Source organism: Camelina sativa, chromosome 7 (assembly GCF_000633955.1).
Source record: "Camelina sativa cultivar DH55 chromosome 7, Cs, whole genome shotgun sequence".
In the NCBI taxonomy this organism is placed as follows: Eukaryota; Viridiplantae; Streptophyta; class Magnoliopsida; order Brassicales; family Brassicaceae; genus Camelina; species Camelina sativa.
Window position 1 is genome coordinate 1,015,117 of NC_025691.1, and position 11,376 is coordinate 1,026,492.

The 11,376-nt window shown below is 30.3% G+C and overlaps 2 protein-coding genes across 3 annotated transcripts; both read left to right on the plus strand.

The window, feature by feature from the left end:
• Positions 615-2,020, plus strand: LOC104699721 (abscisic acid receptor PYL9). Its single transcript, XM_010415064.2, has 3 exons — positions 615-997; positions 1,121-1,336; positions 1,496-2,020. The coding sequence occupies exons 1-3, from the start codon at positions 845-847 to the stop codon at positions 1,697-1,699; spliced, it is 573 nt and encodes a 190-aa protein (XP_010413366.1). The 5' UTR covers positions 615-844; the 3' UTR covers positions 1,700-2,020.
• On the plus strand, positions 6,774-7,470 carry LOC109124558 (transcription factor CPC-like). Of its 2 annotated transcripts, none has more exons than XM_010415065.2 (3): positions 6,774-6,966; positions 7,041-7,128; positions 7,275-7,470. In XM_010415065.2, exons 1-3 carry the CDS (start codon positions 6,906-6,908, stop codon positions 7,366-7,368), a joined length of 243 nt encoding a protein of 80 aa, XP_010413367.1. In that variant the 5' UTR covers positions 6,774-6,905; the 3' UTR covers positions 7,369-7,470. The 2 variants fall into 2 exon arrangements, 1 of the variants encoding a protein (XP_010413367.1); XR_753425.2 differs by having other exon boundaries at positions 6,776-6,960.

Consider the following 11,376-nt stretch of genomic DNA (forward strand, 5'->3'; position numbering starts at 1 on the left):
TTTTTTTTTTTGGTTTGGGGGGGGGGGGGGGGCAAATAAAGATTTTGCAAGTATAATGATATGTCATATGTCACACTCGAATAAAATGTGTTATCTAGATATATATAATCAAAATATAATAGAAAATAGTTGTATATCTGAAAGAGGAAGACTCTAGATTGGAACCTTTTGATGATAATGACAAAATATTATAATACTCTATAGAAGCTTAAAAAATAAAACAGTCAACAATCGTAACATTAAAATTTTTGAAAGAAAGGTAGGTTCAAAAACCTTACAAAGCTTTCTGATAACGACGTCTAATTTTAAAAATAAACCGAATTAGATCAGTGATGGTTTGATATATTATCAAATAAATCGTTATAGTTGCATGTGAACATAGAAATTTTAAAGATAATGGGCAAACAAAACATGAAGTAAAGAACACACTTATTACCTAACTCACCCGAGACCTAAAAAAAAAAAAAGCAAAGTACAATAATGTTTTGATCTTATGAAGATATGTTCCACCACAAAATAAATCGAATATGCGAATAAAATGGACCTACGTACACTACACTACATACGTATTAAAATAAATTGGATTTTAAAAATAAAAATTCGAGGGAATATGAGAAGATGACGACCCTAGTTCAATTCCCTCTGCAACTTGAAACCCCAAAACCCAATCCTTATCTCTCTCTCTATCTCTCTCTCTCTCTCTCTCTCAAAATCAGTCTCTTCGTCAAGTCTCTGGAATCATCGAATCTTTTCTTGATTTTTTTTGAGATTCCTTACGTATCAGTTACCATTTTCTTGAATTTTCTATAAAGGAAACAACAACATATCGATCTAAAAAAAGAATATGAATTCGACGATGGAGGCCGGAGTTGGAGGCGGTGGTGCGGCGGCGGTGGCGACGGAGTTTCTGCAGATTCGGTTGAACCACAGGCACGATCCAAAGGAGAATCAGTGCTCCTCCGTGCTCGTCAAGCATATCAAAGCCCCTGTTCATCTCGTAAGTCTCTCTGTTTTGGATTTGATGCGATCGGAGTTGTTGTGTAGTCTCTGTAGGGTTTGTGATTATTGAATGGAAAAGCTTGATTCTTTTTTTTTTTGAATCTGTCGTTATATTACATAGGTGTGGTCTCTGGTGAGGAGATTCGATCAGCCACAGAAGTACAAGCCCTTTGTGAGTAGGTGTGTGATGAAAGGTGATGTTGGAATCGGCTCTGTTCGAGAGGTTGACGTTAAGTCTGGCCTCCCAGCTACCACTAGCACCGAAAGGTTGGAGCTTTTGGACGACGACGACCACATTCTTGGTATCAAAATCCTTGGTGGTGATCACAGGCTTAAGGCAGGTTTTTGCGCATCTTTCAATGAACTATATATATAAACCTCTTGGTCCATGTGTTATTTTTAGTGATCAACCTCTCAGTTGAGAAATCATGAGATAAGGCAGAGTCGTCAGAGATAGATTCAATATTCTAATCGGATACATGTGTTTTTCTTGTAGAACTACTCCTCCGTTGTTACAGTACATCCAGAGGTAATTGATGGTAGAGCTGGCACTATGGTGATCGAGTCATTCGTGGTGGATGTGCCAGAAGGGAACACCAGAGACGAGACTTGTTACTTCGTTGAAGCTCTTATACGATGCAATCTCAAATCTCTGTCCAATGTTTGCGAGAGAATGGCTGCTGATCTGGACAGGATTTGACTAAGATTACTTCTTCCTTCTTTTTTTGAACAAAAAGATTACTTCTTCCTAAAACCGTAGGATAATTAAGCAACATTGGCTATTATTATGTGACAACCTCTTTTTTTTTTGGCTTCGGGTCTTCCTTTGTATGTATATATATAGTCGAAGAGTGCATATTACCATTGAGTGTGGTCGTGTGGACAAGTCGTAAACCTCTAGTACTCCTTTAGGACAGCTTCATGTCTGATTCTTCCATTCGAGTCTGGTTGTGTAATCTATTATAAACAGTAGCTGTAATTTACTAGGAATGTATCATGTATGTAGATTGTAAATTTATCATTCGACCAAGCAATGAGTCAAATTTTGTTTATGGGAGATAAATATTTTATTTGAAGAATTGGGTTAATAATTACTACATTTGTAGAGTCTAGGGAAATTCTATTGAAAAGAATTGAAGGAACTAATAAACATGGAGTTTGATGGTACGAATTCTCAACAAAATTACATACAAACTTCAAACGGTTATTTGCAATTGTGATTTGTGTTATTCTGCCATTTTAGTGATGAATATTAAATACAAAAGATTTAAGGGTTTTATAGTTACAGTAACTTGACAAGTATATAGTTTACAGACTGTTACTTTACAAGTGTTTACAGTTTCTTTTTACAGCCTCTTGAGTATTAAAGTTCATACACAAAAATATTTGTAAGGAAAAAACTAGAAAAATTACGCCAAAGGTCAGTTTAAGTTCTGAATGAAGAAGATCATCCGCAAATGTTTTCTTTGCTAATCCGAAATAAGGATCGGATTAGCAAAGGTTTTCATGACTTCATTTTTGAGCATCAGAAATAAATAGTTTTAGGTGCCGGACCCAAAATAATGTACTTGTTAGGATTCTCCACCTTATTCTTTAGCCCCACCCCAAACTCCGTATTTATGGCCATATGGTAAAAAAAAGAATACAAGGTAATTAGAATATTTTGTATTTGTGACCATGTCCTTTTTTTTTGTAGATATATATTAAGTAGTTGAAATAAATAATCTAACATAGTACTATACCGGTAACATCAACTTAATGATCATTGTAAATAATATGAAAACTAGGATTTCACCCGCGGTACACCGCATAACTAAATTATAAATTATTGTATTTTAAATATTAATTTTTAATTTATTTAGTTTTCAAATTCTCAATTAATTAACTTTTTTCTAATTAAGTTAGAATTTCTTTTGAAATTTTTTTTCTTCTTCTTATGTTTTATAAAGTTTATAACTTAATTACATTAAATTTATTATTAGATAGAATATAAAATTCTAGATTTTTTTTGTTCTCTAGAATTAAACAGATGTATATATCTATATAGTATGTTAGTGTATATTTTGATGTGTATTTTTTTTTTGGAATATTAAGAATGTGTTATAGTATGTGTAATATTTTGTAGTTCATATACTAAATGATTTATAAGTTAATTTTCATAACTATGATTACAAATCTATAGTATATATAAACTAATAGTTTTAGAACCCGCCATGCTAGGCGGGTCAAGCAACATGTTCAAAGATTTTTAATCTGCAAAAACCCATCATACGAAACCCGTGAAAATAAAATTAGTTTCAAATACGTTGAGATTAATGCGTTGAGATCAAAAATCTCGGCCACAGATCCTCCTCCAATATCGAAAATCAATTCATTTATTGATTAGGCCGATTGTTTAGGAAATTTGTGTATGGAGAAAATATTGTTTTACAAAATTGGAAACTTAATATTAATTAAATTAATTATAAACTTAATACTTAATGTTAAAACTTAAAAGGAGTGATTCCGATTTTTTTGGAAATTTATTTAGGATGAGAAATCTTATTTTCAAAAATAAAAATTTAATATTAATTAATTAAATAAAAAAACTAATTAATAATTAATAATAATGACATGATTGTAAATAGGTATAAACTTCATGATATCTCAAAAATGTATATATAGACGACGAACACCTAACCCGGTACTATCATCATCGATTCATCATAAATAGTTTGTCGNTTTTTTTTTTTTTTTTTTTTTTTTTTTTTTTTTTTTTTTTTTTTTTATCGATGAAAAATTATGGTCCTGATACGAACTTATAATAAGGAAGTTTATAGCATGACAGTCTGTCTCAGACTCTCATCGATGTGACCATCTAATTGACCATCTAATAAGTGTCCACTTGATCATTTTCGATACTGTAGGATGGCTCACTTTAATCATAAATGATAAGTTTGTTTGATTTAAAAAAAAAAAACAATTTGAACCACAAATTACCATAGTTTAGCACTATATATACTGTATTGCTATAGAAAAAAAAATCTGGGGATACTTTATAGAACTCTGTTTACATCATTGATTTGTTTTGTGCACATTAGACTAATATTAGGTCAAATCGAATTTATTGATTGATTACGAAATGTTACATTTCTAATGAAGAAGCTAAGAATGTAAGTATATATTAATCATAGATTACTTATAATAAGAAATTTACCTTCAGGTAGAATAGACTAGATAACAAATTCGACCAAATTAAAAAATTATTAATCAATTCACACGTTAAAATAAAATTATAACTGAAAATAAAATATCTTCCTCTCCCACCAATATCAAATGTTGTTATATCTCATATGTGTTGTAAAAGTTTGATTATATAGTTTAATTTAGAAAGTATTATATATATTTAACATGGTTTACAATTTTTATTTTATTCATATAAAAAATAAAATATTTATTTTATATTTCTTACCTTTCTAATCTATTCATATTTATTTTTTAAATTCCCACAGTTAAATTTAAATTCACATATGTTGGTTTTAACAAAAAAAAAATCAAGTTAGATATTCCTATTCCTTTTATTGGTCCATTTGACATTTAATTTTAAAAATTTAATATTCATTTTTAATTAGCCAAGACATTTTATTATATACATTAATGCATACTTTAAATTCATTTTTTACTACTGAATTATAACTGAAATTACATAAATTGTGAATTGACTTTTTCTCCTCCATTCATTTTCATTTAAACACACTATTAATTATAATTGTAACTTTTTCTAATTTAATTATTTAGAAATGTAACTTCCATCACTTTTATCCTATAAATAATCATTCTCACATCCTCCTCCACCATATCCCAAATCCTAAATATTTTTTTTTGTTTTTTATAATGTTCTTGCAAACCCAAATAAGAGTTTGATTATATTTTTTGTTTACTATATATTTTACATTGTTTTGAATTTTATTGTTTCTTTGTTTTATGTACTTCTCCTTTTCTTCTTTGTTTTCTTATATTATTTTGATTTAGAATACATATGTATTCTAATATGTATAATAAATTTTTGATGACCATAATAATATTTTGGTTACCACTCATAATAATGGAATCAATCTAAAGAAAACAACTTAAGTCTTTACTTTAGATGTTTGATTAGTTCTTACAAATTCATGTATATTTATTTTATTCTTAAAATTTGAAATGTTCTCATGAAGGAAATTTTTGTAATATAATTATCAAATCAATTTTTTTTACCTCTCTCTTACCTCCAACAAAATTGTAATAAATATATTTTAGAATACTCATCATTATATTTCGTATGTGATTCAACATATAATTATATAAAAGTCATAATTTTTAAATTTAATTCAAATATGCACTTTAAGGATTTTGCTATATAAAAAAGCAATTTGGTATTTATTTTCTTTCTAGCTTTTACTACAAGGATGAAAGATTGAAACTAATCCTAGCAATATAAATTAAATTAAGGGGAATATAAAAAAATTGTAATATAATTATCAAATCAATTTTTCTTAACTCTCACTTACATCCAACAAAATTGTAATACATTTATTTTAGAATAATAATCATTATATTCAGTTTGTGATTCAACATATAATGATATAAAAATCACTATTTTTTTTATTTAATCCAAATATGTACTTTAAATATTTTCTATATAAAAAAAACAAATTGATTTTTTATTTTCTATCTAGCTTTTAATTACAAGAATTAAAAATTATAACTAAACCTAGCAACATATCTTAATTTAAGATTCTTAAATTAAGGGGAATATAAAAAAGATTTCTTTATCGTATTTTAAAACTTTGAATGCACTTCATATAATTTTATAGGAAATAAGTATTTTTTACTTTCAAAATAGTTTAGCTTTTAATTATTAAATACTTTAGGTTATGTGTTAGTTTATATGAAAAACTTAAATTATATATTTAAATCACATAGTAAAATTTCGTTTTTATTATTAATAATATTTTATTACCTCAAATGCTTAAAAATACTAATAAAATTTATTATCAAAGTTGAACAATAAAAAATAAATAACTTTAAGAGATATGTATAATGTATGTATGATTATATTTAAATAAGTTATATATTTTGATATTGTATTATTTGAATAAATAAAAGTGTCAAAAATGTTAATGACATTTAAATTAATTTGTTAAGTTTTTTTTATATGATTATCAAATAGATTTAAATTAATTAATATATTCTATTATACAACAATCCGCGCATTTGCGCGGATATTATCGTTTAAATAAAAGAAATCTTGATTAATAATATATAACACCTCTTGAAATATAATACCATCTTTAGTTATACATTGCTGTGAAATTATATTCTCGAAATTTTTTAAAGCGATGTATTAAGTTTATGATAGGAAACTACCAACTATATAAGAAGGTAAAAGAGATTAAAATTATACTTTTAGAAAAATATGATTTCTCTGTTATACAGAAAAAAATGATTAAATTTTTGTGACTTTCCAAAATCCACATTTTTCCGTTGTAGAGAAAGCTTTCGTTATAACACCTATATATTGAATCAAGGTTGTTGCCTGTAAATTACAACTAATTTTTTTGTTAGTTATAACTAATCTTCACTCCATAAATCTAAATTATTAATAACCTTATTGTATTGATTCATAATATCATACCAAGACAAGCGAGCTAAAAAAAAAAAAAACATATTAGTACGTAAGTCGACAACAGTGACCATTTAATGGTCATATATGGTCCAGTCCAAGGATTTAATTTCCCACCTTCCCTCTGTATATCCATTGTAACGCGCACACGGAAGCTATTAATTATTTGAGTTTTGGTATATCTTTTCTTTATATACATCAATACATGTCTCGAACAACTCCACAACGAGCAACTACAAGTTAACTTCCCGACAAGCCGGAAATGGATAACCGTCGGTGGATTCATAGAAAGACGACCTATGCGTCTCGTTTCGAAGGTTTACGTACGTTTTCTCTTTTTTTTTGGTAATTATTATTTCTCTTTATTCGAAGCCTAATATATCGTTTGTGTTGACAGAGGTGACTAGCATCGAGTGGAAGGCTGTGACTATGTCAGAAGAAGAAGAAGATCTCATTTTTCGGATGTATAAACTTGTTGGTGACAGGTTAAATTCTCTGTGCATGTGCACATCTCCTCACTAGTGTTTCATATGTTTTCATCCGATCCAGAGTTATGTAATAATATATTGGAAGCATGTATTTAAAAGGGCTAGTTTCGTGATAAACTAATAATATAGCACGTGGCGAGTAGGTGGTCGTTGATAGCCGGCAGGATCCCGGGGCGTACGCCGGAGGTGATAGAGAGGTACTGGCTTATGAAACACGGCTTCTTTTTTGCAAACTGATGAAGACAGCTTGTTGTTTAGTTAATAAAACGATCAGTGAAGTTTGTGTTTCTATATCTTCCAAGGAAGACAAAAATAAAAACATTCTTATTTCTTGTTTAACCGATCGTGTGAAGAATTCACTGATCGTTTTATTATGAGGCACTTTATGTTTCAGAAGAATTCAGACGTACGTATTCTATATACAATATGTGATTATGAAGAATATTTCACAAAACCAAGTTTTATTTCAAAACCACAACTTTTAGGTTTCAAAACCACTAATTCGATCGTTTAATTTTTCACTGTCTTCTGATATGTTGGAATTTTAGGGTTTGTGTGGTAAAAGACATTTTACTGGTAAAAGCTAAATTTTTAGCTTTCGAATTTGAAGTTCTTGTTCTCTATTTCATTTTTTACTTTTCTCAAAAACCAAACAATTTAAAGAAAAAACACAAATACAAATTACCAAACTGCGGTTAGATTTTAAGGAAACAGAGACTTCAAAAGAAATATTTTAGGTTAATAATGTAATATTAAGTCTAATTACTCCGAACAAGTGAAAACTAAACGCTGGGTTTTATAACTTTTATTGATAATTTTCTTTGTTGTAATCGTACGTATTTGACACTATCTCTTTCATGTTAATAAAGTAAAGCACGACTTTCTAAATATATATATATATATATATATATATATGTCTTATGTCAACTGTTTTTAGTTTCCAATATCACCTGTATTTTTCGAAGAGTAAAAAGATTCTATAACGACGAACAAAATATTTCACAAAATTAAATGACACTGAAAAGTCTGATCCGACATTATTAGAAAAGGACGAAACTAATAATGAATGATACGATGATGTTTCCCCACTTGGGTTACTCCATTTATTGGGTTACTCCATTTACCGTGCGTGACCCCGCTTTAAAATCTTTGAATATCAATGATTCATATGACGACATATATATATATATACAAATTACGATTATGAAAATTATGTAAAATTTTTATTAGAGTCTACATTGAAACTGGTTAGGAATTTTATTACTCTTTCGTACGCTACTAGGATAGATCTTGTATGGACAATCTTTTTGTTATTTTTTTTGGAAATGAAAGGATTTTATAACAATCTATCATAATCAAGTATATCATATAACAATTCATTGGAGTATAACAAACGTTGGATTGTTAGAAATTGATGTTAATAATACGATATTGGCCAATAAGAAGCATAACAAAATCGATAAAGAGAACGAGACAATTGCCATATGACCTACGCGGCTCCTTCCTTTTTATTTTTTAACTAAAAAGGAGAAAGAAGCAAGTTCATCATGTCATTTTCTACGCGAACCAAATCAATTTTAAATAACTGCGTCTTCGCCGAAACTTCCTTATTTTCCATAAATCATATCTTTAAAATGAAAAAGAAAAAACTACATCATTATACATTCTGGTATATATATCACTGCCGTGTTATATACTTTATCACAAAGGCTTTAACTTTGTTCGAGGGTATGAGTTAGGGATGAAGCTTTTTAATTGAACGACACATATATAATTGTAAACGACACATGCATGGATTAGTCTGAAAATTCTGTGTACACGAGTCACAAGATGATACATGTTCTTTTAGTTTTGAAAGCGTAATCGTTGCTAAAATAGTCCCCCATCACATATTGTTGATGTGTATGTATTTTATAGGTTTTAACAATAGTTTTTATATTTGTTTTGAGTCTTTTATTGAGTCAAAGTGTGTTTTTAAAGTCTTTTTAGTCTTTTGTGAGTTTGTACAAGTTCTAGGTTACTTTGGAAGGAAATTGAGTGTTTCGAAGATGAAGACAAACATCTGAAGCCAATTTGGTGAAGACTGATCGGACTAGCAAGCAGATGGAGCAAAATGAGAAAAGCATCTCGGATCGACTGATCCTCGCGAGATCGACCAATCCCGCCCCCGACGCAATCTTTTCTTTTTCGTTTTAAACCGACTTTTTAGGGATTTATTTTATTATTTAAGCACGGGGCTCGACCCCTGGAAAAAGAACTTTTTACTCTACGCCGTTTTTGAGCACTTGTAAGCCTGGGAGAAGATCTCTTATCCTTTCTAACCCTTTGGAGAAGAATTCTGAATCCTTTTTACTTCTTCGGCAATTCAAACATGTTTTCTTCATATTTGATTTGTGATTGTCTCTGTTCGATGTCTGAGTAGTTTATCTATTGGGTTTCGGGTTTCAAAGGGAAATTATGATTTTCTAAACTTAGGTTGTTAGATTTGGGGTTGATCTATTTTGTTCTTCGTCTATTGTTGTTCTTATTGCTTAAACTAGATTAGCTACCTAGTTTATGATCATAGGCTTAATTCATCGGAGCACCAAAAGTGTTGTTGAGTTGCTGGAAAAGAACTTAGGTGAGCAAGGTGGACCTTAGCCAACGAAAGTTGAAGTTGAGGCACCTTGTGAACAGATCAAACTTGAACCTTTATTGATTGCTTGGTTTGCTAGGTCCAAACGACGGTTTAGGGTTTAGTGAATTCATTGCATAGATAGTTAACGCTACAAAAATAGGTTAGCTTTACAACAGTGATTTGAGTTCTAGAACGGTGTCTAATGCATCCCATTTAACCACCTTAGTCCGAAATTATATCCCCATAGATTCCCTGCACCCAATATTTCCTTTTTGATTTAGAAACAACTTATTTACTTTCCGTTTTTGATTTATTACTTGCTTCACAAACTTCCTATTTTGTCTTAGCTATATTCGATCTTTATAATTTCATAGTGCATCGCTTGGTCTCTGTGGATTCGACCCTAAAGTGCTACGACGACACCACTAGATCGTGGTTGAGTGTACTTTGGGTTATTGATTTAACTCTAGATCAATTTGGCGCCGTTGCCGAGGACCAAAACGATTGCCTTTGAGATTTTAGAATTGAGTATAGTTTAAGATTTTTTTTGTTTTTACTAACTATTATTATTTTCTCTTTTTGTAGATTAAAAAAAAATGAAAAATATTTTTGGGGCCAGGGATTACGATGACTGGCAACAGGAAGAGGAGACCACATTTGATGAAGACATTCTAGATGAGCATTATGTGGAGCCACCGTTTGATGAGAGTGTTCTTACACCAGATCAAAAAGTTAGGTTGGATGAGCTTTCCATGGAGCATCCAACAACAACAAGGAGGAACTTAGCAGCAATGATCCGGTTGAATCTCATCCCACATCGAGCAGTACTTGAGGGAGGGAGCCCACTTTCACAGAGATTAGGGAAGCTCATGCTTGCGAAAAGGTAATATATTGGGTTCCACCAAGCCAAATAGAAGGTACATGCATTTCCACCCTTGAAATTCATGATTTTGAGGATATCCACATGCCATGCATTGAAGATGTGACTTCTAGTTTGGGTACTCCATTGTTCATTGATGAATGCTATGATATGATATGTGAGTCTCAACGTCTAGACATTATAAGAGCAGAAAAACTTGCTAGGGATTACCATGAAATATGTTTTGATATTGAATATCATTGTGCTTTGAATGTTCATGATCTCGAGTTTAAGTTTTCAATGCCTGATGTATCTAGATCTCTTCTTGAAGAATCTTACCTAGGGTGTGTTCTTGATATTGATTCAATTTTGCATGAAACAAAGGACTCTGAGGTTGATTATATTAATGAGGATATTGTCTTTTATGAAATTAATGGTGATGCAGTTGATTATTTTGTGAAAACCTCGTTTGAACCTGAAATTGACTTTATTTTCCCATTAAATGCATTTGATCCTCATGAGCATCCAACCATCAAGGAATATTTCAAAGTATATGCTACATTTGTAGTAAACTTCCTTGATGTGTATTTTATCGTTTTGCCATGGATAATTGTGTGTTACTTGACACATATTGTTTATTGCATTAACAAGAGAAGGTCTAAAGGTCCATTGGCTCAGCCTTTTGATACTCATGATTAACATTTTGTGTTGAGCGGTCAAGCTATAGACCTTAAATAAGCGCTTATGGGAGGCAACCCATGGGGTTTGT

Bases quoted from the DNA above. Each gene is read 5' to 3' on its own strand.
- LOC104699721 (XM_010415064.2), top strand. From the start codon at position 845: ATGAATTCGACGATGGAGGCCGGAGTTGGAGGCGGTGGTGCGGCGGCG. The intron at 998-1,120 runs GTAAGTCTCTCT...TATATTACATAG, and splicing joins TCAAAGCCCCTGTTCATCTC to GTGTGGTCTCTGGTGAGGAG. The intron at 1,337-1,495 runs GCAGGTTTTTGC...TTTTTCTTGTAG, and splicing joins GTGGTGATCACAGGCTTAAG to AACTACTCCTCCGTTGTTAC.
- LOC109124558 (XM_010415065.2), top strand. From the start codon at position 6,906: ATGGATAACCGTCGGTGGATTCATAGAAAGACGACCTATGCGTCTCGT. The intron at 6,967-7,040 runs GTACGTTTTCTC...TTGTGTTGACAG, and splicing joins GTCTCGTTTCGAAGGTTTAC to AGGTGACTAGCATCGAGTGG. The intron at 7,129-7,274 runs GTTAAATTCTCT...CGTGGCGAGTAG, and splicing joins TATAAACTTGTTGGTGACAG to GTGGTCGTTGATAGCCGGCA.